A 22,614-nucleotide genomic window follows, 5' to 3' on the forward strand; every position below is an offset into this window, starting at 1 on the left:
GGCCTGAATCACCTCTACACTGAGACCCTGAATAACCCTGACTCGGCTCGGAACGAGTAGATCTGTCAAATATCTGCCCCGTGAACTGTGGAGGTGTACTGGTCATAGAATCCTGAATTGCTGGGAAACTGCTGTCTGTGTCCGCCCCTGGACTCGCTCCTCGAACCCGAAGGTCTGGCCCTCTTGTTATGGCCCCTATCCTGCTCACGTTCATTTCTCCGCTGTTGTAGGTGTTCCTCTAATTCCTGAGCATGTGCCTGAATGCTTGCAATATCCATGCCATCCGGAAGGGACGCAGTCAAGCATTTATCCATCAAGTGTGGCCCTAGGCCTTTCACAAACCGGTGCACCCGATCGCCCATATCCGCTACCATGGCCGAAGCATACCTGGCCAAGGAGTTAAAGCGGAGACTATACTCTGTAGCACTCTTGTTACCTTGCCTCAAATTCAAGAATTTATCGGCCCTAGCTCGCCGAACTTCTAGAGGCATGTAGTGACGGAGAAAAGCATCGACAAACTCTTGCCATACCGGCGGAGGTGCATTGGCTCCCCGCGAAGCCATCCATACTGTATACCACTGGATCGAGATATCTCTCAATCTATAGGACGCTAGCTCTACCGACTCAGTGTCTGAAGTATGTATCAACCGGAGCGTCCTTAGCATACTATCAATAAAGTCCTGGGGATCCTCCTCCGATTTCGACCCAAAGAATTCCGGGGGTTTCAAAGCAATGAAGTCACGAGCCCTTGCACTAACAGCCCTGTCACCTTGCCCTGCGCTTGGCCTCTGAGTCTGGGCCGCAACCAACTGAGTCAACAAATTAATGGCCTCTCTCACGTCTTGGCCCGAAGCATTCGGTGGAGGAGCTGGAGCTGGGGCTGAGGCTCCCACGTGCTCCTCAGTAATAGGCACTGTCTGGGAGGACTGAGATTGAGCCGCACTCTGGGACTCATCTTCCTCTACTACTGGTGGCGGTGCTCTTTCAGCCCGCTTTTCTGCCACCGTCTTGCCCTTTTGGGCTGCTGTAGCCTTTTTCTTTTTAGGCATCTCTGAAATACACAACACACGATTTAGGAACAAGAATTTCTTACATCATAGCACTATCGCACGATTCTTATGAAGAAAGAAGGTCATATATTCCTAAAATGTCCGCAGCTTCTCGTTTATAAGTGTGGCGCGCAACACACCCATAACCAAGAATCTACTAGACACGGCTCGTAGACACATCCTAGGACTGAACTGCTCTGATACCACTTTTGTCACGACCCGGCTAGGGGGCCGCGACGAGCACCCGGTGCTACCCCACCCGGGCACCCCCTTATCACACATAACATAACATCTAGGTGAACCATAAGTCAATTCGTGCTTTTCTTATCGTTAATCATACTGATCCCATTATACGACCATCATCATTTAACATATCATAGGCATCTATGCCACATCATAAGTACAAGGCCGACGAGGCCAACAAAAGATATACAAAACATGGGCCGAAATGGCCGAACATCTCTACCCACATACACATGACTACGAGCCTCTAAGAGTATGACATATCGTATGAGCGGGACAGGACACCGCTATGCCCATAATTATACACAAAAGAATAAGTACCCAAAAGCTACGGCTCCGAAAGAAATGGAGCTCTGCTATGCAATCTCTGAATAAGCAGCTATGGATCAAGTCTCTCTCCCTGTGCACCTGCGGGCATGACGCAGCGTCCACAAACAAAAGGACGTCAGTACGAAGAATGTACTGAGTATGTAAAGCATGATCAACATCAATATAGAAGCATAATAGATATCATATGAAAATAGTATAGGAGGGGAGACAGTAATATCATCATCATCATGTCGCTTACTTGCATACATCGTCGTTCGTATCCCATAATAATACTCGTACCATACTTGTGCTCATATTCGTATACATGTCCTTATTCGTATTCTTATACATAGTCTTATCACATTCATATTCATATTATATACATAGTCATTTCATATACATAGCATTTACATAGCATACCCGACCTCATAGGATCGGTGTCTTATACATGCTTGGCCAACCAAGGCTCAAGGTCATACATACCTGGCCCTACCAAGGCATTAGGGTTATCCGTACCATCTGCAGAGGTGTGCGCGCGTTTCGTAATCGTATACATACATTATACATAGTCATATACATATAGTCTTACCCGACATCATAAGCTCGGGGTCTTATCATAGCCCTTCATAGGCATACATATACATATATCATAGCTCGTAAGCATCTCTAGTCTCATTTTACTCTCATCATCATTACTATCCTCATCGTTATCGTTACATCTACATTATGGACTTACTCGTCATACGAGGAACATAGTATAATCATAGTACATATCAAGGGTCGTGAGCCTATGAGCTCGGAATGTCAACCATGTGAAGACAACATACTCATATAGAGGAATTAGGAATTTGGCCAAGAACCATGCCTTATGAAAGAAGGGTTGGCCTTACATACCTTTCCGTCGAACTATTCTACACTTGCACGTTCCCTTCCAATGCTAGCGTTTATACCTTCATTAATATCATAACAATGGCCATTAGTCATTCACATTATCCACCTTATTTAGATTCCTCAATTTGCCTCTAATTCACCCACATTCATGGTCATAACACCCATCTTCGTCCATTCGTCTAAAGTGTTTAGTTCATGATCTTAATACCATTTATAACACATTCATATCACAACACAACAACATTCATAACTCAATTCAAACTATTTCTCAAAATGTCACTATTCATCATTCATGACCTAGTTGACCACATTTCCTACAATCCATGTATTTTAATTCTCCAATACCTTAAACATCTTGTAAAAATCATGAATCTTACCTTAGAAGTTGTAGGAACAAGCTTTGGTTGATAATACTCTTCTTTGAGCAAAACCCTATTTTTTCTCCATTTGGATTTCTTGACTTGGATGATCTTTGATGATTCCCTTATCCTTGATTCACTTGTCTTAATGTTATTGATGACTTATAATCCTTGAAAACTCATATAATAAATGTAGAGAGAAGATATAGAGAGAAGTGGTGTAATGTTGTAATGAAATAAAATAAGTCTTGATCCTCATATTTAATGAATTGGAAAATCTGTGCTGGGTGAACAGTGGTCGTCCATGGAGGTTTACGATCCGTATTCCACTTTACTGACCGTCCCTCGTGGTCGTCTTTAAGCTTAAGCAGGACCAAATACTTTGTCCTGCATGCATGGTGAATTACGACCATTGTTTACGGGCCGTAAATCACTTACGGTCCGTCCACCAGGTCGTATTATACCTCTTCCTCAGCTGGCAGAAAGTTGAAGTTTGGCATGCCAGTTTACGACCTGGCAGTTTACGGACCGTATACCAGTTTACGGTCCGTATTTGCACTTTACGACCACTGGCAGAAAGCTGAAGCTTTTGCATGGCAGTTTACGACTGCCAGTTTACGGACCGGGTTGCACTTTACGGTCCGTATTTTGCAATATACGACCACTGGGCAGTTTTGCCAACTTTCAATTTTTTTCTCATTTCTCGACTTTTCATTCTAATCATCCACATCCCTTCACATACATTTCCCATGAAACATTATACACTCGCACTCCTCGCACACATCATTAGTTCATTTACTTGCGTACCAACGGGAAATTTTCCGAGGTGTAACACCAGGGCCCGAGCCTCTAGCTCCTCAGCCAGGGGCGGAGGATAGGACGTTGAGGGAGGTCGTACAGTTGTTGACGACTTTGGTGGCGGGACAGGCTCGCAGACGCAGGCCGAGAGGTGATGATGATGATGACAGGCGTGATAGCCTGAGGGTTCATGATTTTCTGACATGTAGTCCCCCAGAGTTTTTCGGGTCTAAGCCCGAGAAGGACCCCCACGACTTCATTCGGGGGATGAGGCGCTCATTGGGACTGATCAGGGCTTCAGAGACCGAGTCCGTTGAGTTAGCCTCGCACAGATTACGAGATGTTGCGGCTAATTGGTATGAGTCATGGGAACTGTCCAGAGGTGAGGGTGCTCCCCCAGCTACATGGGACGAGTTTGTGGCCGCTTTTCTCCGCCACTTTTTGCCCCCGGAGTTGCAGAGGGCGAGGGTTGACAGATTTTTGCAGCTGCGGCAGAGAGGTCGGAGTGTTCGTGAGTATAATTTGGAGTTTGATTCCTTGGCTCGATATGCACCTGCTATAGTAGCGGATATGGCTGACCGGATGCACCGGTACGTGATAGGGCTGGACCGTTACTTAGTTGACAGCTGTATGGCGATGGCATCGCAGACTGATATGGACATCGCGCGATTAAAGGCTTATGCCCAGGGTATGGAGGACCGGCACAGAGAGGACCGGTCGGGCAGAGATCGGGATAGGAGGCCGCCCAAGCGGGCTAGGTCAGCAGGGTATTCTGGAGATTTTCGAGGCGAACAACCTTAGTCACAGTAGTCAGGAAGATATCCTTCTCCGTCAGGCAGAGGTACACAGTCCGCCGGTAGACGATTTGATAGTGCAGGACCATCTGGGGCCGGTCAGAGTTCCAGAGCATCAGGTTCGCAGACGACCAGGGGTTCCAGCCAGTCCAGACCACCCAGGCCCCGTTGTTCTTATTGTGGGAGATCGCACCCAGGGGAGTGCTACCGAGCCACATGAGCTTGTTTTTCCTGCGGCTGTCAGGGCCATTTATGCGAGATTGTCCGATGGCGAGTGGTTCTGGTAGTACAGTTCAGCCGACGGGATCAGCCGCTGGTTCATCTTCTACTCCCTCAGCTATGCGCCCTGCAGGGCGGGGTTTGTCGGCACCGGCGGGCCGCGGTCGAGGCCGTGGCAGTGTTTCAGATTCTAGCGGTCCTTCGAACCGCATATATGCATTGGCTAGCCGCCAGGATCAGGAGGCTTCGCCAAATGTTGTCACAGGTACCTTACTGGTTTTCTCCCGATTTGTATATGCATTGATTGATCCTGGCTCTACTTTATCGTATATCTCTCCGCTCGTTGCTAGTAAAATTGGAATAACACCCGAACCTATAGAACCATTTGAAGTGGCCACACCGGTTGGGGACTTTATTATAGCGAGGCAGCTATATAAAGATTGTTCTGTTATCATATATGATCGTTGCACTAAAGCTGATTTGGTAGAGTTAGATATGTTAGAATTTGATGTCATTATGGGTATGGATTGGTTAGCTTCCTGTTATGCTAATGTTGACTGCTAGAAAAAGGTAGTCCGTTTTCAGTTTCCAGGAGAACCAGTTATAGAGTGGTCCGGGTGTACGGCATCGCCGAGGGGTAAGTTTATTTCGTACCTCAAGGATAAGAAGATGATTCAGAAAGGTTATATCTATCATTTGGTCCGTGTGCACGATACTAAGGCCGAGGCACCTACTCTTCAGTCAGTTCCGGTTGTTAATGAATTCTCAGATGTATTCCCAGATGAGCTTCCAGGCCTCCCGCCTGAGCGGGAGATAGACTTCACTATAGATTTGTTGCCAGATACGCAGCCCATATCTATTCCTCCGTACAGAATGGGACCTGCAGAATTGAAGGAATTAAAGGAGCAGCTGAAAGATCTATTGGATAAAGGCTTCATCAGAACCAGTACATCGCCCTGGGGAGCGCCGGTATTATTTGTCAGAAAGAAAGATGGGTCACTGCGAATGTGTATTGATTACCGACAGCTGAATAAGGTGACTATAAAGAATAAATATCCCCTCCCCCGGATTGACGATTTATTTGATCAGTTGCAGGGTGCTAAATATTTCTCGAAGATAGATTTGCGCTCGGGCTATCATCAGGTGCGAGTACGAGAGGCAGATATTCCGAAGACTGCTTTCAGGACCCGGTACGGGCATTATGAATTCAGAGTGATGTCTTTTGGGCTGACTAATGCTCCAGCGGTATTCATGGATTTGATGAATCGGGTATTCCGGCCGTTCCTTGATATGTTCGTGATTGTATTTATCGATGATATTTTGGTTTATTCACGATCAGCAGAGGAGCATTCAGATCATCTGAGAACAGTACTTGGCACCCTTCGGCAACAAAAATTATATGCTAAATTCTCCAAATGTGAATTCTGGTTAACTTCTGTGGCATTCTTGGGGCATATCGTCGGAGCAGATGGTATTCGGGTCGATACACAGAAGATTGAAGCTGTACAGAATTGGCCCAGACCTACTACACCGACAGAGGTACGTAGTTTTCTGGGGTTGGCCGGTTATTACAGATGGTTTGTGGAGAATTTTGCCTCTATCGCGGCACCATTAACAAAGCTCACTCAGAAAGCAACAAAATTTCAGTGGACTGATGCCTGTGAGCGCAGCTTCCAGATGCTGAAGGAAAAATTAATTACGGCTCCAGTTTTAGCTCTTCCAGAGGGGTCAGACGGGTACGTTGTTTATTGTGATGCTTCTGGTATTGGGATAGGTTGTGTGTTAATGCAGCACGGTCGAGTCATAGCCTATGCTTCCCGGCAACTCAGACCGCATGAAAGAAATTATCCCACTCATGATCTGGAATTGGCCGCGGTAATTCATGCTTTGAAGATATGGCGGCATTATTTATATGGGGTCCACGTTGATATTTATACGGACCATAAGAGTCTCCAGTATATTTTTAAACAGAAGGAACTGAATTTGCGGCAGAGGAGATGGCTTGAACTATTAAAAGATTATGACGTTGATATTTTGTATCATCCTGGGAAAGCTAATGTGGTAGCCGACGCACTGAGCCGCAAGTCCATGGGTAGTTTGACTGATGTGCAGCCTGATAAGAAAGAATTAGTTCGTGAGATTCGTCGGTTAGCTAGCCTTGGACTCCGTTTGGCAGATTCTGGAGATGTTGGGGTTTCTGTTCGAGAGGTTGCTGAGTCATCCATTATAGAAGAGGTAAAGCAGCGTCAGTTCGAAGATCCTGTTCTGGTGCAGTACAGAAATGTGTCCCTTGATAAAGAAAAGACTCTGTTCGAAATTTCGCCTGAAGGGGTATTATTATATGGAGGCAGATTATGTGTACCGGACGTTGCAGGGTTACGACGGCAAATTATGGGCGAAGCACATAATGCTCGGTATTCTATTCATCCTGGGTCTACTAAGATGTACCATGACCTTAAATGTTTATACTGGTGGGACGGCATGAAAAGAGATATTGCAGAGTTCGTTGGCCAATGTCCAAATTGCCAGCAAGTCAAGATCGAACATCAGAAGCCCGACGGATTATTACAGGAAATGGAAATTCCAGCTTGGAAATGGGAAATGATTAACATGGATTTCATTGTGGGTTTGCCGCGCACTCCACGCAGGTATGATTCTATTTGGGTTATTGTTGACAGATTAACGAAATCAACCCATTTTCTTCCGGTCAGGACCACTTATTCGGCTGAGGATTATGCCAGATTGTATCTTAAAGAAATAGTAAGACTTCACGGGGTTCCTGTATCTATTATTACTGACAGAGATGCCCAGTTCACAGCGAATTTCTGGAGATCATTCCAGGAAGGATTGGGGACTCAGGTGAGTCTTAGTATAGCATTTCATCCTCAGTCCGACGGACAGGCCGAGCGCACTATTCAGACATTGGAAGATATGTTGCGGGCCTGTACTATTGATTTCAGAGGTAGCTGGGACAATCATTTACCGCTTGTTGAATTTGCTTATAATAATAGTTATCATTCCAGCATACAGATGGCGCCGTACGAAGCCCTAGATGGTAGAAAATGCAGATCTCCGATCGGTTGGTTTGACGTGGGTGAAACTAAATTAATTGGTCCAGATGTGGTCCAGCAGGCAGTCGATAAAGTGAAACTGATTCGAGAGCGACTATTAGCGGCCCAGAGTCGACAGAAATCTTATGCTTATATACGACGTCGACCTTTGGATTTCCAGATTGGAGACTGGGTATTTCTGAAAGTGTCGCCCATGAAGGGCGTGATGAGATTCGCCAGAAAGGGAAAGCCTAGTCCGCGATACATTGGGCCTTACCAGATTGTCCGGAAGATTGGGAATGTCGCTTATGAGCTGGACTTACCATCAGATCTAGAGGCAGTGCACCCGGTATTCCATGTATCCATGCTCCGAAAATGTATTGGTGATCCTGACAGAATATTTCCAGTAAATGATATTCAGGTAACGGCGGACTTGTTTTACGAAGAGCAACCTGTAGCTATTCTGGATCGTCAAGTGAGGAAACTGCGCACCAAAGAAGTGCCTTCTGTTAAGGTCATCTGGCGAAATAATAACAGAGAAGAAATGACCTGGGAAGCAGAGGACGAAATGAAGAAGAAATATCCTCACCTGTTCCCCGTGTCTCCAGGTAAAAAAATTTAAATTTGGTGATTAATTACATTAATCAGTAAATACTTTATGTGTGCCACCCATATAAAGGACCTCCCCTAAAACGTTTGTAAAATCTATAAGGTAAAGTTAACATTCGAGGACGAATGTTCTAAAGGGGGGGAGAATGTTATATCCCGTGTTTTTGCGCGTTTGAAAAACTTGGAATAATCTTAACTTGTAGGAAATGAGATCATGTTTTTACTTTATTTAAAATATGTGTAATATTCTTGGAAATTCTTGAAGCGAAAGTACGGAAGAAGGCCAAGGGCAAAAATTGGAATTTCAGAAATTAGTTTCGGGAATTACAAACAAGATCCATAAATTATTGGGCTCTAAATAAAATGGGAAAAATCAAAGCCCAATAGAGAGGGGTGGCCGGCCATATGTGGCCCAAGCCCACAAAGAATTAATAAATTCCCATGTGCAAAATTTAATAAAAAGGGACCATGGATTCATCATTTATCCCTTAGAAGTTTCAAGAAAGTTAGAGAGAGAGAGAACAAAAGATGAAGAGCAAAATAAGCTAAGCCATTCGGCCAAGCATAGAAAGAGATTTTTTTTTTAGCCCTTCAATCTTCATTCCAAAAATCTTGTTCTTCGTGGATTCTTACTAAGTTCAAGGTTCTCTACGACGTGGTATAATTAGCTTAGCAAAAGGACGACGTTTGTGGCAAGAGAAAATTTGAAGAAAAAGGTAATAATTTTACCTCTTTTATTATGGAAGAAACATATGTGTTATAATGGTTAGTATTGCATGAAAAACCATGGAATTGTGATGTGGGTGTGCTTGGCCGTGTGGGTGTGCAAGTTGGGTGTGGCCGTGTGTGGTATGGGGTATGGGGATGATGAATTAAATTTTATTTAGTTTGTTAGTTGTGTCGTTGCGACATTGATGACGTAAATAAAAGTTTAACGAGTTGAGTTGGCATTGAAATTGGCTGTAGGTGGTTATGGGAAATTATATGATTTTAGTATAAATTTTATATGATTATGAAAGTGAGATTCTAAATGTGAATTATGGTTGTTGTTAGTGAACTTGGAAGAAAACAATGCGATTTGGTAGTTTCGTTGCATTTATAGAAGTTTCGAATGGAATATGGAATTGGCGGAATGGCTTGAATCCTTGAATATTGTTTAAAATACTATTGAAATATGTTTGAGTAATCTTGAGTTAGTTAATGAATATGGAAAATGTTGATATTAGTTGGATAGTGTGAAGTTGGAATGGAAGTGTTACATTATGTAGAAAGGAAGAAAAATTTATGTTAGAATGCGTTTTGTTGTGATTTTGATGATTGTTGTTATTATTGTGGTTGTTGTTGTTGATATTATGGCCGAGCAAATTCTCGGGGATGTTGAATTTATAGGGGAGATGCTGCCGAAATTTCGGTAGGCAAGTATAGATTTAAACTTGAATTCTTAAAAGCTTGAAATTCATATTTGGTAATTGTGACCAAATGCAGATTCTGGAGCAAACGGGACTTGAGTTTGGGCCACCGTAAGGAGAGCTAAAAGTATGTAAAGCTATCCCTTTCTTTCTTTTGGCATGTCCTAGATATACTAGGTTGAGATTTGAGCCTCGGAGGTTATTCTGCTCATAGAAATTCGAGTCTGAGTTTGGGTACTATTCATTCAATATAATTGAACTATAAACCTTATGTCTTGTTGGAAAACTGTTCAAACATCCATAACTTGTGCAGACGTGATAGAATCGCTTTGAACCTTCATGGATGACTCCATGGAGTCCAATGTTTGTAATTTATGTCCGCCGCCTCGACTTGACCCGAGGCGGGCCCACTAGTCCCGAGACTTCCTTCGTTTGTCTTACTTGAGCTATTTTGGTATGATATAAAAAGAGAACTTCTGTCTATGAACTTAAGGCTCCGTTTGATTTACTCCATAAGCTACTTGAAAGCTCCTTACTGTGAATGACACTAAATTTTTAGAAAATGGCTTATGAGGTATTTTTCGAAAGTTTTGTAAGTTTAAAGGCTCATATCTTCTGTATACTAATTCCGACAGACTCGATACTTACTTTGAGCTTCCTGATCTCAATAGATATATACATATATATGTGTATTTATTTGTCGAGTTATATGCATATGGTTTCCGCACTACTCTGCTCGTGCCTATTTCTATGACATCGTTCGCCGGTTCCCGGGCCGGTTTTGTGATCGTGCGCATTATGACCTATTCGGCAGTATGATGTGTTACGGTTCCCGAGACCTCGCCATAGGGTCGGGTTCCGTTTATGGAGTTATGCTGTGATATGGCTTATGATATGCTTTGATGATATGATATGTGCGATGATATGTTATGTTCGGGGTTGTACGGAGATTTGAAACTTTCCGGAGTATGCTGTGTTGTGGCGCCAGCGTCGGAGTGGCGACCACGTTCCTGAGCCTTATGCATGATTTCTTTTATTTGCATTACGTACATATGGTTTCCGTACCGGTTTTGATATACTGACTCGGTATTCTCTTTCTGTACCTTACTATAGTTATGGTTTGGATTTCTGTACTCTATGCTTTACATACTCAGTACATCTTTCGTACTGACCCCCTTTCTTCGGGGGCTGCGTTTCATGCCCGCAGGTGCAGAGGTTCGTGATTCGCCACTGTAGGCCACACTTTCTGCTACTACAGAGTGCTCCTTTTGATTCGGAGCCCATATTTTGGTACATATCTCTGTCATGTATATATTTCTGTATATTTGACTATTTGGGGTACGGCGGGGCCTTGTCCCGTCATATGTTTCCATTTTGGTTTGTAGAGGCCTGTAGTCATATATGTGGGTCGAGGGTCCTATGTGTGTTCGCTTTGTTTACGATTTGTGTCTTAATGCGGTCCTGTCTGTTACGACGGCCATGGTGGCCCATATATTTGTATATGTGCTTATATTCGGCGATGTGTATTCCACCGCCCCTTTTTGGCTTTGATATGATATCTTTGCACGCGCGACCGCTTAAGAAAATATTTTATTTCAAATCTGTTTAAAATGATTAAAATGATATCTGAGTTAAATTAGAATAGGACAAGTTAGCATGTAAGTCTGTTTGGGGTGTCCAAATAGGGCACCAGTCGCGGCCCACAGAGCTGGGTCGTGACAGGTATACCCTACGAGTGGGACTGGATAGTGCTTACGTGATCATGCAGCTCGGATAAACACTAGGGGACTACTATACCCACATCGAGGCTTACCCCGGTAAACAAAAAATGAAGTAGCTTAACAAAGCAGAACGCCGTTAGGTCCTAGAAATTTTGTTTCTCACCTTTGTCCAAAATCGGACGTTCTGTATTAGGTTTCGATGTAAGGACTAAACGATCAGAATGAATCATGTCCACTTAGTATTTGCCACAGCAAAAATAGAAGGAAATGGACGAAGCCCTCATATCATGTACGTGTAAATGCTTGCAATACAAAGATTATTGAAAATTCAGATTGTTGCATTTTGGATATGTTTTCTTGATAAACACCCTACCCCGGTGATTACCATCGTATTTGCTTTATTCAGATACCCTACACCGGGGACTACAGTCGAAATTCAACAAAGGCAAGGTCACGTTGTACCAAGCCAAAATCTTTAACACCCTCGAATGGGGATTGCTATATCAGAATCTGCTAAGCCTAGGATTCAGGCCTCCGAACCTAATCCAGGATAAGTGAACTGTCAAAAAATATCGACCCTAAAATGGCTAATGTGATTCGAAGACGTCTGAATTCACAGAGCATAATTAAGTCCCATGGACAAATCACTTGATTAAATCCCTAGACAAATTATATCGGACGAAGTGAAAAGCCAATAACGAGGCATAATCCGGAAAAATGCCTCCGAGCAAAAGCCATAATAAACACAACACAGATTAAAGAATAAAGGAAATCAACAAGAAAAATACACATTCCATATATGTAAGGTTTTTTACACCTGAAATTCCTATGAAGTTGAAAAACAAAAATCAAGCCAAAAAGGCAAAGACAAAATAAAGGCTAAGTACAGGCCCTGATCTATCCGGTGCAGCTGGATCCAGAATGCTCAGATATTGTTCGGTCGGAATCTTCGGAATCAATATCGAGAGCTCTCTTGGCTTCTTCCTCGGTCCTTTTGGCTTCGAGTATCAGGGCCGGGAGATCCGCAAAACCATGTTCGGCTTGCTCAAGGGTGGCCCTCTGGGACTTCCACCGTTCATACTCTACGACAATCGTGGTATGAGCCTCGGCAGCCTCCACACTCCTAAGGGCTTCTGCCAAATCGGCTTCAGCCTGGGCCAGCTTGGCCAATAATTCATCTTTCTTTTCATCGAGGATTTTTTGGATTTGAGTGTCCGACTTGAGCGCGGCTTTGAGAATGTCATTAGCCTCGGCTGTCTCCTCGAGTTTGGTTTTCAGCTCGTCGCATATCCGGGCCCTATCCTCGACTTTTTGCTCGAATACCTTCATCCTCTCCTTATACTTAGCACTCTCGGATTCAAGCAGCTGATGCCTCTCGGCCATGTTCATGGCATCAGTCTTAACCGAGTCAAGCTCCTTCCGAAGTTGAGATATAGTGGCCTCGAGCTCACCAAGCCTCGAAGAAAAATGAGCATTATCTTGGCTAAGGCCGACCTTGTCCGCTTCTAGGAGCCGGTTCTTTTCGACCATCCCGGCTAACTCATCCTTCAACCAAAGGTTTTCGGCCTTCGCTGTTTTAAGCTCGGGTTGAAGGTTGGAAAGGGCAGCTGCTCAGTTCAACTGATCCTCTTTCACTTACAAAAGATGCTGGAACTTCTCCGTTTCCCGACCCTGGGAGTCCAGCTGGCCCTTAAAGTCGTCAACCTCTTGCTGAGCACGGATGAAGGCCTCATTGACGAGCACCACGCTCTGTGAAAGAAATGAGACGTTAAAAACTTGAAAAACAAGAAGGAAAAGTTCACATCGAAGTTATGGAAAGATAGGCTGCTAAGCTTACTCGGTTTCCCGCGTGCATGCACTCGTTAATAAGACTCTGCCAGGGGACCCCGGTCATCTTCCGTTTATTCAAGTCCGAGACAAGGGGCCTCAGGTAGCTTGCAACTCCCACAGGACGCGATAAAAAACTGCAGTCCTCGGGGACGGTAATCACGGTCGATCTTGTCCTTCTAGGTTCCACACTCGGGGCCGGGAAGATGCGCACCAGGCTATCTCTTGCACCAGTTTCGGTGGACCGGCTAGCTGCCCTCGTGACTCGAGGGATAGGGAGATGTTCGAAACTGGCAGCTTCACCGGTAGCAAGAGGAGTATCCGAGAACATATCATCAAAGTTATCCGACCTCGAAGCTGGAGTTGGAGAAGCTGGAGTTAGAGAAGTCGGAGCAGCCTCAGCAGTCTCGGTAGAGGCTGGAACCTCAGAGGTTGCAACAGTTTCGTCACCGGGCAGTGGACCAGCATCCATTGGAGCCTCAGCCTCGGGGACCGGCTCAGCCCTCTGATCGGTTTCGGCAGCTGGTGCATGCCCAGACCTTATGGTCCTTTGCAGGGGGGTCTCCTCGGATGAAGCATCACCTGAAATGTCAACATATTCAATCGACCTTGGAGGAGTCGGGTAAAGAACTTTTTTCCCACTTGTGTGTAATGCCGGAGCTAACGGTCCTTCCCCGGCTGAAGGAAGTGGTGGAATGGTGGTATTCTCCTCCAGAATAGAAGCAACGGAAGGAGTCACACCGACCCTCCGAACGAGGAAATCGGGCTCTGTTTCATCTCTTAGAGTCCGAACGACGCTTCTTGCCCTTTTCTTCGGTTTCTACCCTTTATCCGAGGGCTTTCTTCGCCTTTTGTTGGCAACAACAATGATACCGGATGTACCCGCTGAATCAAATTCAGGAGCCGGTACAGCTGGCTCCGGTCTGGGTTCCACCGAACCCTTGGGTAAACCTGAATACCGAAGAGGTTATGAAAAAGGGGAAAGGAAAAGGTAGAAAATGCGATAAATTCTGACCCAAGCATAGTATTACCGTGGTTTTGAGCGACCCATCGGCCACGCGACAGGATTCCACATGTCCGTGCTTCATGGGTGTGTTGGCTAAGGAGAGCACCAACCCATTCATTCATGTTCCGGACAGCTGGAGGTATCCATACCACAGCTGGTATAAAGAAGGGGACAAATCGTGTTAATACGAAAGGGCAAGCGTTTGACAAAGCATTCAAGGATAACTATTAAAAGAATTGAGAAACTTACGATTATCATTCCACCTCTTCGGAAAGGGCATATAGTTGGCCGGAACAATGTCCGCGGTCCTCACCCGGACGTAGCGCTCTAGCTAACCTCGGTCTCTGTCTTCATCCATCTTTGAAAAGATCGGGTTCTGGCTTCGCTTGGCGAGCTTTATCACACCCCCTCGGAACAACCTCGGGGAATATAATCGGATGAAGTGAGCCATCGTAAACTCCTTCTTTATGTTGTTGGCCAACAGCCGGAGGCAGGCCACGATCCTCCAGACTATTGGACCAATCTGGGCCAAGGTTACATTATATGTCCGACACATATCCAAAATAACCGGGTCGATTGGGGGGTCGAGCTTGAGTGTAAAAGGATAGGTGTAAACGTACAGGAAGCCCTCCCGATGATCGGTGATCAATTTGTCGGGTCCCGAGGCAAACACTTGCACCGGACGGTTATCCCATCCGCAATCAGCCCGGACTTGATCAAGTTTGTCCCCGGTAATGGACGATGGATATCGCCTTACATCAAACCCTCTATCAGCAACCGGAGAAGGCTTCTCAACTTCAAACTCTTTGTTATAGTTGGGTTTGGACGGTACTATGTCTAAAGCAGTGGGCTCAATGACGGTTTTTCCCTTGGGTTGTGAAGTTGGCTCAGTTCCTTGAGAAGAAACCGAGGGAACATTCTGGGTGGTGGTTTCGGTGTTGGCAGACATTTGAATTAGATAATGAAAAAGGAGATTCGGTGAACTCGATGAGGGAGAAAGAACAAATTACAAAAAATAATAAGAGTGAAGAAGCTGTTGAGAGAAAATTTCAAAATGGCAAAGTGAGAGAAGAAGCAAAGTAGCACTTTCAGTCAAAAGAACAGCAGTAGAGAAGTTGACAAAGTTGATCTTTTTATGATCGAAACAAATAGGAAGGGGGATGATCACGATCAAAGAAGAAAAATGAAGAGAAAAACGATCAGTGAGTGAAAGAAGTAAAGAAGGAGAAGTGAAAAATGGTGAAATGAGGGGGTTAAAAGCCTTATATAGGCATGGGGACTGAGACAGTTACAAAGCCCAGCCAACCAGGGGATGCCACGTGTCCCACAATTAATGAGACGTGATTTGAAACAACGTGCGTTAAGGCGGTTACCAAAGTTGGCCGTTCGGGATGAGACACGTGGCTGATGGCAGAGGGACGTGACATAACCGTTCCCGCCAAAATGAAAAGATAAGGACGAGCTTATGAAACCGCCGGTTTGGTGACTCATCCACTTCCCGTTACTCCGGTAAAACTACGGTCCGGGAAGCGTGGGGACTATCTGTATACGGTAAAAATCGGATATATGCAAGACTGGTGAGACCGAGGACCGGAGATAAGAAGAGACAGGCACGATCGCCGAGCCTTCCCTTAGAACTGGTGGAATTGCACCGGCTGCGGCTGACCTAAGAAAAGTCAAGCAAATTTGTTTGGTCCGGTATCTCCGGACCAAAATCCGCATCACAGCCGGTCTGGTTTCAGCATGATCGACTTGATCGTGGCCGTTAGTCTGGTTTCAGCATGACCGAGTTGATCGTGGCCGTTAGTCCGGTTTCAGCATGACCGAGTTGATCGTGGCCGTTAGTCCGGTTAATCAGTTACAAAATCGCCACGCGTTAACATCGTTCTGTCACATTGTACCGACAACCGTACGGGTGTCAGACCGTACGGCCCAACCTTATCCTTTTAGGGTTTACTTTATTCTAAAAAGGCTTTATATTGTATGCAAGGCTCATAAGGCAAAACTATAAATAGGAGGCATTTCACTACTTTGAGAGGTTAGCTTTTTGGGATCTAGAGCATTGTAATAGCAAATAAAAATATTATTTTTCACTTTGGCCCAAATCAGTGGAATTTTATTGCCGTTAGCTTACTCTTCTAACATCATTTACTTGATCATCCATAGCAACATATTTGTTCAAGTTATTAACGCATATATTCATATATACAAACCATTGCACACAAATATATACATATATTCCACGAAAAAACAAAATAGATTAAAGTTTGTCCACATATCCTATACCTTACCTACAAATTCAATTGATTACCTAAATTCGAGGTAAACAGGGACTAAATAGAAAATTGTTGTGCCATGGAGGTAACAATGTCGGGACTAAATAGAAAATTGTTGTGCCATGCATGTGTGTCGGATTTATCCTTGCACGTCCACGCAATAGCAACTATTATACTTCCTCCATCTCAAATTATTTATTGTAATTTCTAAAAAAGTGATATCTCAAATTATTTTCATTTTAAAAGTTCAATTTTTTTTTTTTTTGACATATTATCCTTAATAGTAGTAATTTATTCTTGAACACTACAATCACCTCAATAATGAGGAAATGACACATTCAATGAAGAGATAATAATGAGGAAATGACACATTCAATGAAGAGACAATATATCTTAAAGGCAAAATAGTCAAAAATCTCTCCAATTAATAATTTGCTATTGGTATACGGATTCTCTTTTCCTTTTCCAATCAATTTGAAATTAATTGACCACCGTCCATTAAAGTTGTTAACTGGTTCCAACCGGAACCGGACCGGTAACCGGTTAAGGAACCGGCCGATTCCGGTTAACCGGTTTTAAACTCCAAACCGGAACCGGTCCGGTTTGGAGTAGTTAAAATTTTTTTTTTTTTTTGTTTTTGTATTATATATATATATATATATATATATAGTATTTATTAGTATATTGTAGGTATATTTACATATGTTATACAACTTTATAATTAAAGTTTAAATATTTACTGACTAACAGCCTAACAGCAAGTCAGCAATACAAAATAGTGTTTTTCGTATACATATATATATATATATATATAACTTACATATACTTATATATTTGTATAACTTAATATATATACTTATATATATGTACTATATACTCTATATACTTATATATATGTATAACTTAATATATATACTCTATATACTTATATATATGTATAACTTAATATATATACTAAATATATGTATAACTTAATATATATACTATATATATGTACTATATACTATATATACTTATATACTATATATACTTATATATATGTATAACTTAATATATATACTATATATACTTATATGTGTGTATAACTTAATATATATACTATATATACTTATATATATGTACTATATATATATGTTTAAGTATACTATATAACTTAATATACTTATAAGTATATTCTTAATATACCCGTTCCACCATATGTTTAAGTATACTGTATTCTTAATATACTTTAGTGTACCCGTTCCACCATCCTTACCAGTTCCTTGCTTAAAACTAAATACTTGTCCACATATATTACATGTAGCTGATTGGTTTTCCCTATTCTTAGTCATAAATTTCCAAACTTTAGCTGTTGGCTTACGAGTTCTAGGCGGTTTGTCTTGTGTATGTGATTGTGCATGACATGTATCTCATATGGGATTTTCGGGTGGTTGTGTTTCATCATCATCATCTAAGTCTTCATTAAAAGTGTCGGTAAAATGTTGTTGCATTGCCTCATGACCTAAAAGTGAATTATTTCCACCAACATCAATACCTAAATTAGGTGTTTCTTCCACAAATGTTTCCTCATTAAGCGCACCCTTAACAGTACGACTACTACTACCGGCACCACGTCTTAATCTCTTTGACATTATTAAATAGAATTAATTTAAATCACAAGAAAATAAATTACAACAAATTAAATTGCTAGAATTAAATTGCGTAAATTAAATTGCGAAAATTAAAGATAGAGTTGGAACGAAGGTACCGAATTGCCGGATTAATTTCCAACAAAGTGAAGGTGGCTAGAATTGCAAATCCACCAAAGCTACTTAGGATTGTTGCAAAATCACCAACTCCACCAACAATATTATAATTGCAAAATTAATAATTGAAAGTTGAAACTATAATAAGACTTTGTGGCTAATTATTGCAAAGTAATTATAATTGAGAGATTGAGATTTGAGAGAAAGATGAAGAAGAGTGAATTGATGTGAATTAAAATGAAAATGAAGAAGGGTTTATATAGGGGTGGGAGATGGGTTAAAGTGTTAAAAAAAAAAATTTGGGGGCCAAAAATTAAGAAAATGACCGTTTGGCAACAGCCATTTTTGCAAATGGACCGTTGCCAACGGTCCATTAACAACGGCCCAACGGCTCTTTTTTTATTTTTTTTATTTTTCACCGGTTTAACCGGTTCCGGTTTCCAAAATATTGGAACCGGACCGATAAACTAATACACGATTAACCGGAACCGGTTAACCGGTTATACCGGTTCCGGTTTAACCGGTCCGGTTACCGGTTAAAACCGGTTATAACGAACCGGTTGCCACCTTTACCGTCCATGGAAAATGTGAATCATCTCTTAGAAAAACGAAAAAGCCCGATCTAAGAGGAGGAAAGTCCTTGCTCTTTGGATTCAATTCTCAGTTTTCCAAAACAATAGGTAAAACTTACGGACCAAAATGTACATAAACTAAAAAATGAGAACCACTAACTAGTCTTCCTTTAGTTCCAGTGGTCCACAAAAGCACTTAATTGAGATAAAGTGGTACAAAGAATATGTGCAGATGGAAATACAGAAACTAGCACCTAAATGCAAAAACCAAGCTGCATAACTACAAACCACCATTTAAATAGTTTTGAGAACTGAAAAGCCGAAAAAAGGGGAAATAAAATCAAGTCCAACCCTGTTTGTAACGTTGGAAAAGTTGTTCAGTTTGGGCATTTCTGTAAGCACTGCAAGCAATGACATATACCCAAATAAGAACCACCACAGTTAAGATGAGAATGAGATTTGCTTTCCTCCATTCTTTTCTGAGATTTCCCAACAAACCAGCTTTGCACGCGTCACAGTTGTAGCACAGTTGGTTTGGGTCATTATTCCAGATGGAGCAATCTGGATCTGCTATAGCGTTTGTTGGGTTACCCCACACCGTTGGGTTCATATACTGGAATCCACAAACTGTTGGAGGTTTACAACATCCTGACTGCAAAAGTTAGACAACAGCAAGTGGTGTGTTAAACAAAGAGTACATAGATAAATATACTCGTAAACGACTAGCTAGTTGTCTCATAACTTATGCAACTATATATACACACTATCGACATCTATTATGCTACTACCTACTTGACATACTTGAGAAGATCACCGAGTTCAGATCGCCTTAAAATAGACCCCCAATCCGTATAATGTACTGTGATGCCAAATCTTATCAAAAAGTAAACCCCTAAGCGGAGTAGGATAGTTGTTGCGGCAGACGAGGACAGGGGATTAAATAAGTGCAAAGGCAGTTATGCTTGTGATCAGAGGAAGATTCAGGATTTTTCAGGATTTGAACATTATGGGTCCGAGTTCATAATTCCACCACAACTCATTTGATGTACTAAGTTCGAAATCCTGTTATTTGGGGGACTTTTTAACAATAAATCCGTATGTTATACACTGGATCCACCTCTGCTTGTGACACTAAAAGCCCAACCAAACATCATTAGGCACAAAAGCTCGCAATATTAATCCATATAATACTAACTTTTATTATCTTGTACTGTATGTATATAGAGACCATATCTAATCTCCATGATTCCAGAACGATTGCCTAATAACTAGTAGTGGAAACTAGCTAGAAAGAGCACTCACTGCTAGTGTCGTCTACGGAAAAGAAAATTGCCAAGAGGCTATCAATGATTAGAGAGGTCCAAGATCATAGACTGGTAGTTCCTATTGCATATGGTCAGCTCTGCATTATTGCGCCGAATTTGAACATAAAGTTATAATTGATGGCGATGAAATTGTATAAGCCACATGTATATAGGCTGATAGTGATTTCTTGTGACACAAATAGAACCTAGACTGCCGGCATTTGGCACTGATTACATGTTCTGACATTATTATCAGATAGAAAAATCTAGATTTCATCATTTTACAACCAGCTGGTAAATTGGACAAGTGGGCCGCACTAACCAAGCATATTAGCTTGTTTCCATATGGGCAATAATGCAGTTTTTGCATTCAATTATAATGACAAACTCAACTAATTATCTTTCAAAATTATGGACTGATCCTTTCATTCACCAACAACTTCTCATGGTAGGTCCCATCCGACCACCATAACTCTAAGTTTGAATATAGCAACACCCTTTATACTAATAGAGATTATAATATGCTCAGGTAATGATGCAACAACTGAAGTCAAACATCCAATTAATAGTCAGAAATTATTTCATTACAGTAATACATTTTAATTCATGCCTTTACCTTTTTGTTTTCTCAAACTCTCTACAAACACCAAAAACTTGCTCTTCTTTTATCTGCCCTTGTGAGAAATAACAAAAGCACAGATTCTGATGCTCTTCCCCACCCCGCCTTTTTTTTTGTTGGGTGGGTTTTGGGGGGTGGGGGTGGGGGTTAGCTGAAACATATCAACACAATTATCAACCTAATTCCTAATCCTACTAAAATTTCTAACAAGTTTCAACTGCAAAGTTCGAATCCAACTGATTGATCTCACAAATAATCCTTCTAACTTGATCTCAACCTATGTGAGATTTTTCGCTTTTTGAGATTCAAAGAAGGATAGAGAGGCAACTTTAACCCTTTTTCTCTTAAATTAGGTGAATTTTGACCAATATTTTAAAATATTTTTTTATTATATTGACATGAGACAAATGACACATAATAGTACTTTATATAGTTTTTAAATAATCAAATTTTGATTTAAAAATATTGATTTGATATAATGTAAAATTAGTCAAATTGACTCTCAATAAATGAAAAAATTTCACATAAATTGCGACAGAAGAAATAATTCTTGGCTGAATTTATGGGGGGAAAAAAAAAGAAGAAGTGAAATATACCTTGATAGGAGAGAGATGAGCAGCAAAGAACTGATCAGCAGTAATAAACTGACTATTAAGCTTAGGACAAATATCAGAATCAGCCAAACAAGCCCTTATCTTCCCCCAACTATCATCATCCGTAATATGATTCCTCAACCACGACGAAAAACCCCCAAGCCTATACTCTCTAAAACCCTTTCCAGGCACAGAATACGCGCCGGTAGGGCGCGTGACAACAAACGCAAGAACAAGCAGAACAAGAAGGAGGACAATAAGAATAGCCATACACACTAAATAGACACCTAGGAGCCCTTCTTTTTTCCAGTAAGCACCGATAAATCCGGCTAAAGATACCAACATGACGGCAAGCCCCATGAAGACAACGGGCCAACGTAGCCAGTGGATGCATTCGTTGTCGGGCTTTGAGGCTAGCCAGGTGCCTGCGGCTATTATGGGAATGGAACACATGAATGCTACGAAGTTTAAGAATGCTGTTATGTTGTTGCTTAGAGACATGGTTAATTGGATAAGGGAAAAAGAATGTGTTTTCGGTTCTTGTTTTTGAACTGTGGAGACTTTAAAGGATTTGGAAATTAAAGAGGGGAAAGTGTTGTGTGAACTGATGACAGTTGTGAAGGGAAAGCGAGGTGGAGGCACGCGTAATTTTATAAGTAGCAGTGACCACAGAAGCAGGGCATACTGATAAATGGAATTTATTTATTTTTATCCCTCTATGATTGTATCATAATAATTAATGAAAACAAAATGTCCTGCTCTTTCAATCCCAAACTAGGGGGGTGCATTATTTAGATCAAACCCAAAAATCAAATCATACAACTGATTTTTCTTTTTTCTGCTATTTGATTTGCTTTCGATTTTTTTTTTTTATTTTTATAAAAAAGTGAAAATTGAGAAATAAAATGAATTATTATACTCCATACACGCACAGATATTATTTTTTTTACAAAAAAGACATTTTATTTGTGGTGTATGAGCATTAAATATAACACCTACATTTTACTTCAATAATGATATTAGGTGTGAGCTTATTCTTGTTGACTTATAACGTATAGGAGATTATGAATGTTAAACTATCGGTATCAAATATGTATTACTATCTTATTACTGATATTCACTATATACATCGATCATTTTTTTTTTCTGAATTTTTACAAAAAATGATTTAATAGATTTGATATTACAACTTCTCATTCTTTATATAGTTATATTTTCATC

At 41.7% G+C, this 22,614-nt stretch overlaps 1 protein-coding gene across 1 annotated transcript; it reads right to left on the reverse strand.

Moving 5' to 3' along the window:
• Positions 1-19,046: 19,046 nt before the first annotated feature.
• LOC132617195 (tetraspanin-2) lies at positions 19,047-22,029 on the reverse strand. Its single transcript, XM_060332147.1, has 2 exons — positions 21,397-22,029; positions 19,047-19,529 (listed from the first exon to the last, which is right to left on the reverse strand). Exons 1-2 carry the CDS (start codon positions 21,892-21,894, stop codon positions 19,218-19,220), a joined length of 810 nt encoding a protein of 269 aa, XP_060188130.1. The 5' UTR covers positions 21,895-22,029; the 3' UTR covers positions 19,047-19,217.
• Between the last annotated feature and the right edge of the window lie 585 nt (positions 22,030-22,614).

This window comes from Lycium barbarum, chromosome 11, assembly GCF_019175385.1.
Source record: "Lycium barbarum isolate Lr01 chromosome 11, ASM1917538v2, whole genome shotgun sequence".
Taxonomy (NCBI): domain Eukaryota; kingdom Viridiplantae; phylum Streptophyta; class Magnoliopsida; order Solanales; family Solanaceae; genus Lycium; species Lycium barbarum.

What these genes read in the sequence shown, in the direction of transcription:
- LOC132617195 (XM_060332147.1), bottom strand. Translation starts at nt 21,894, where the DNA reads ATGTCTCTAAGCAACAACATAACAGCATTCTTAAACTTCGTAGCATTC. An exon ending in CTCATCTCTCTCCTATCAAG is followed by an intron (nt 19,530 to 21,396) that starts GTATATTTCACT and finishes TAACTTTTGCAG; the next exon opens with TCAGGATGTTGTAAACCTCC.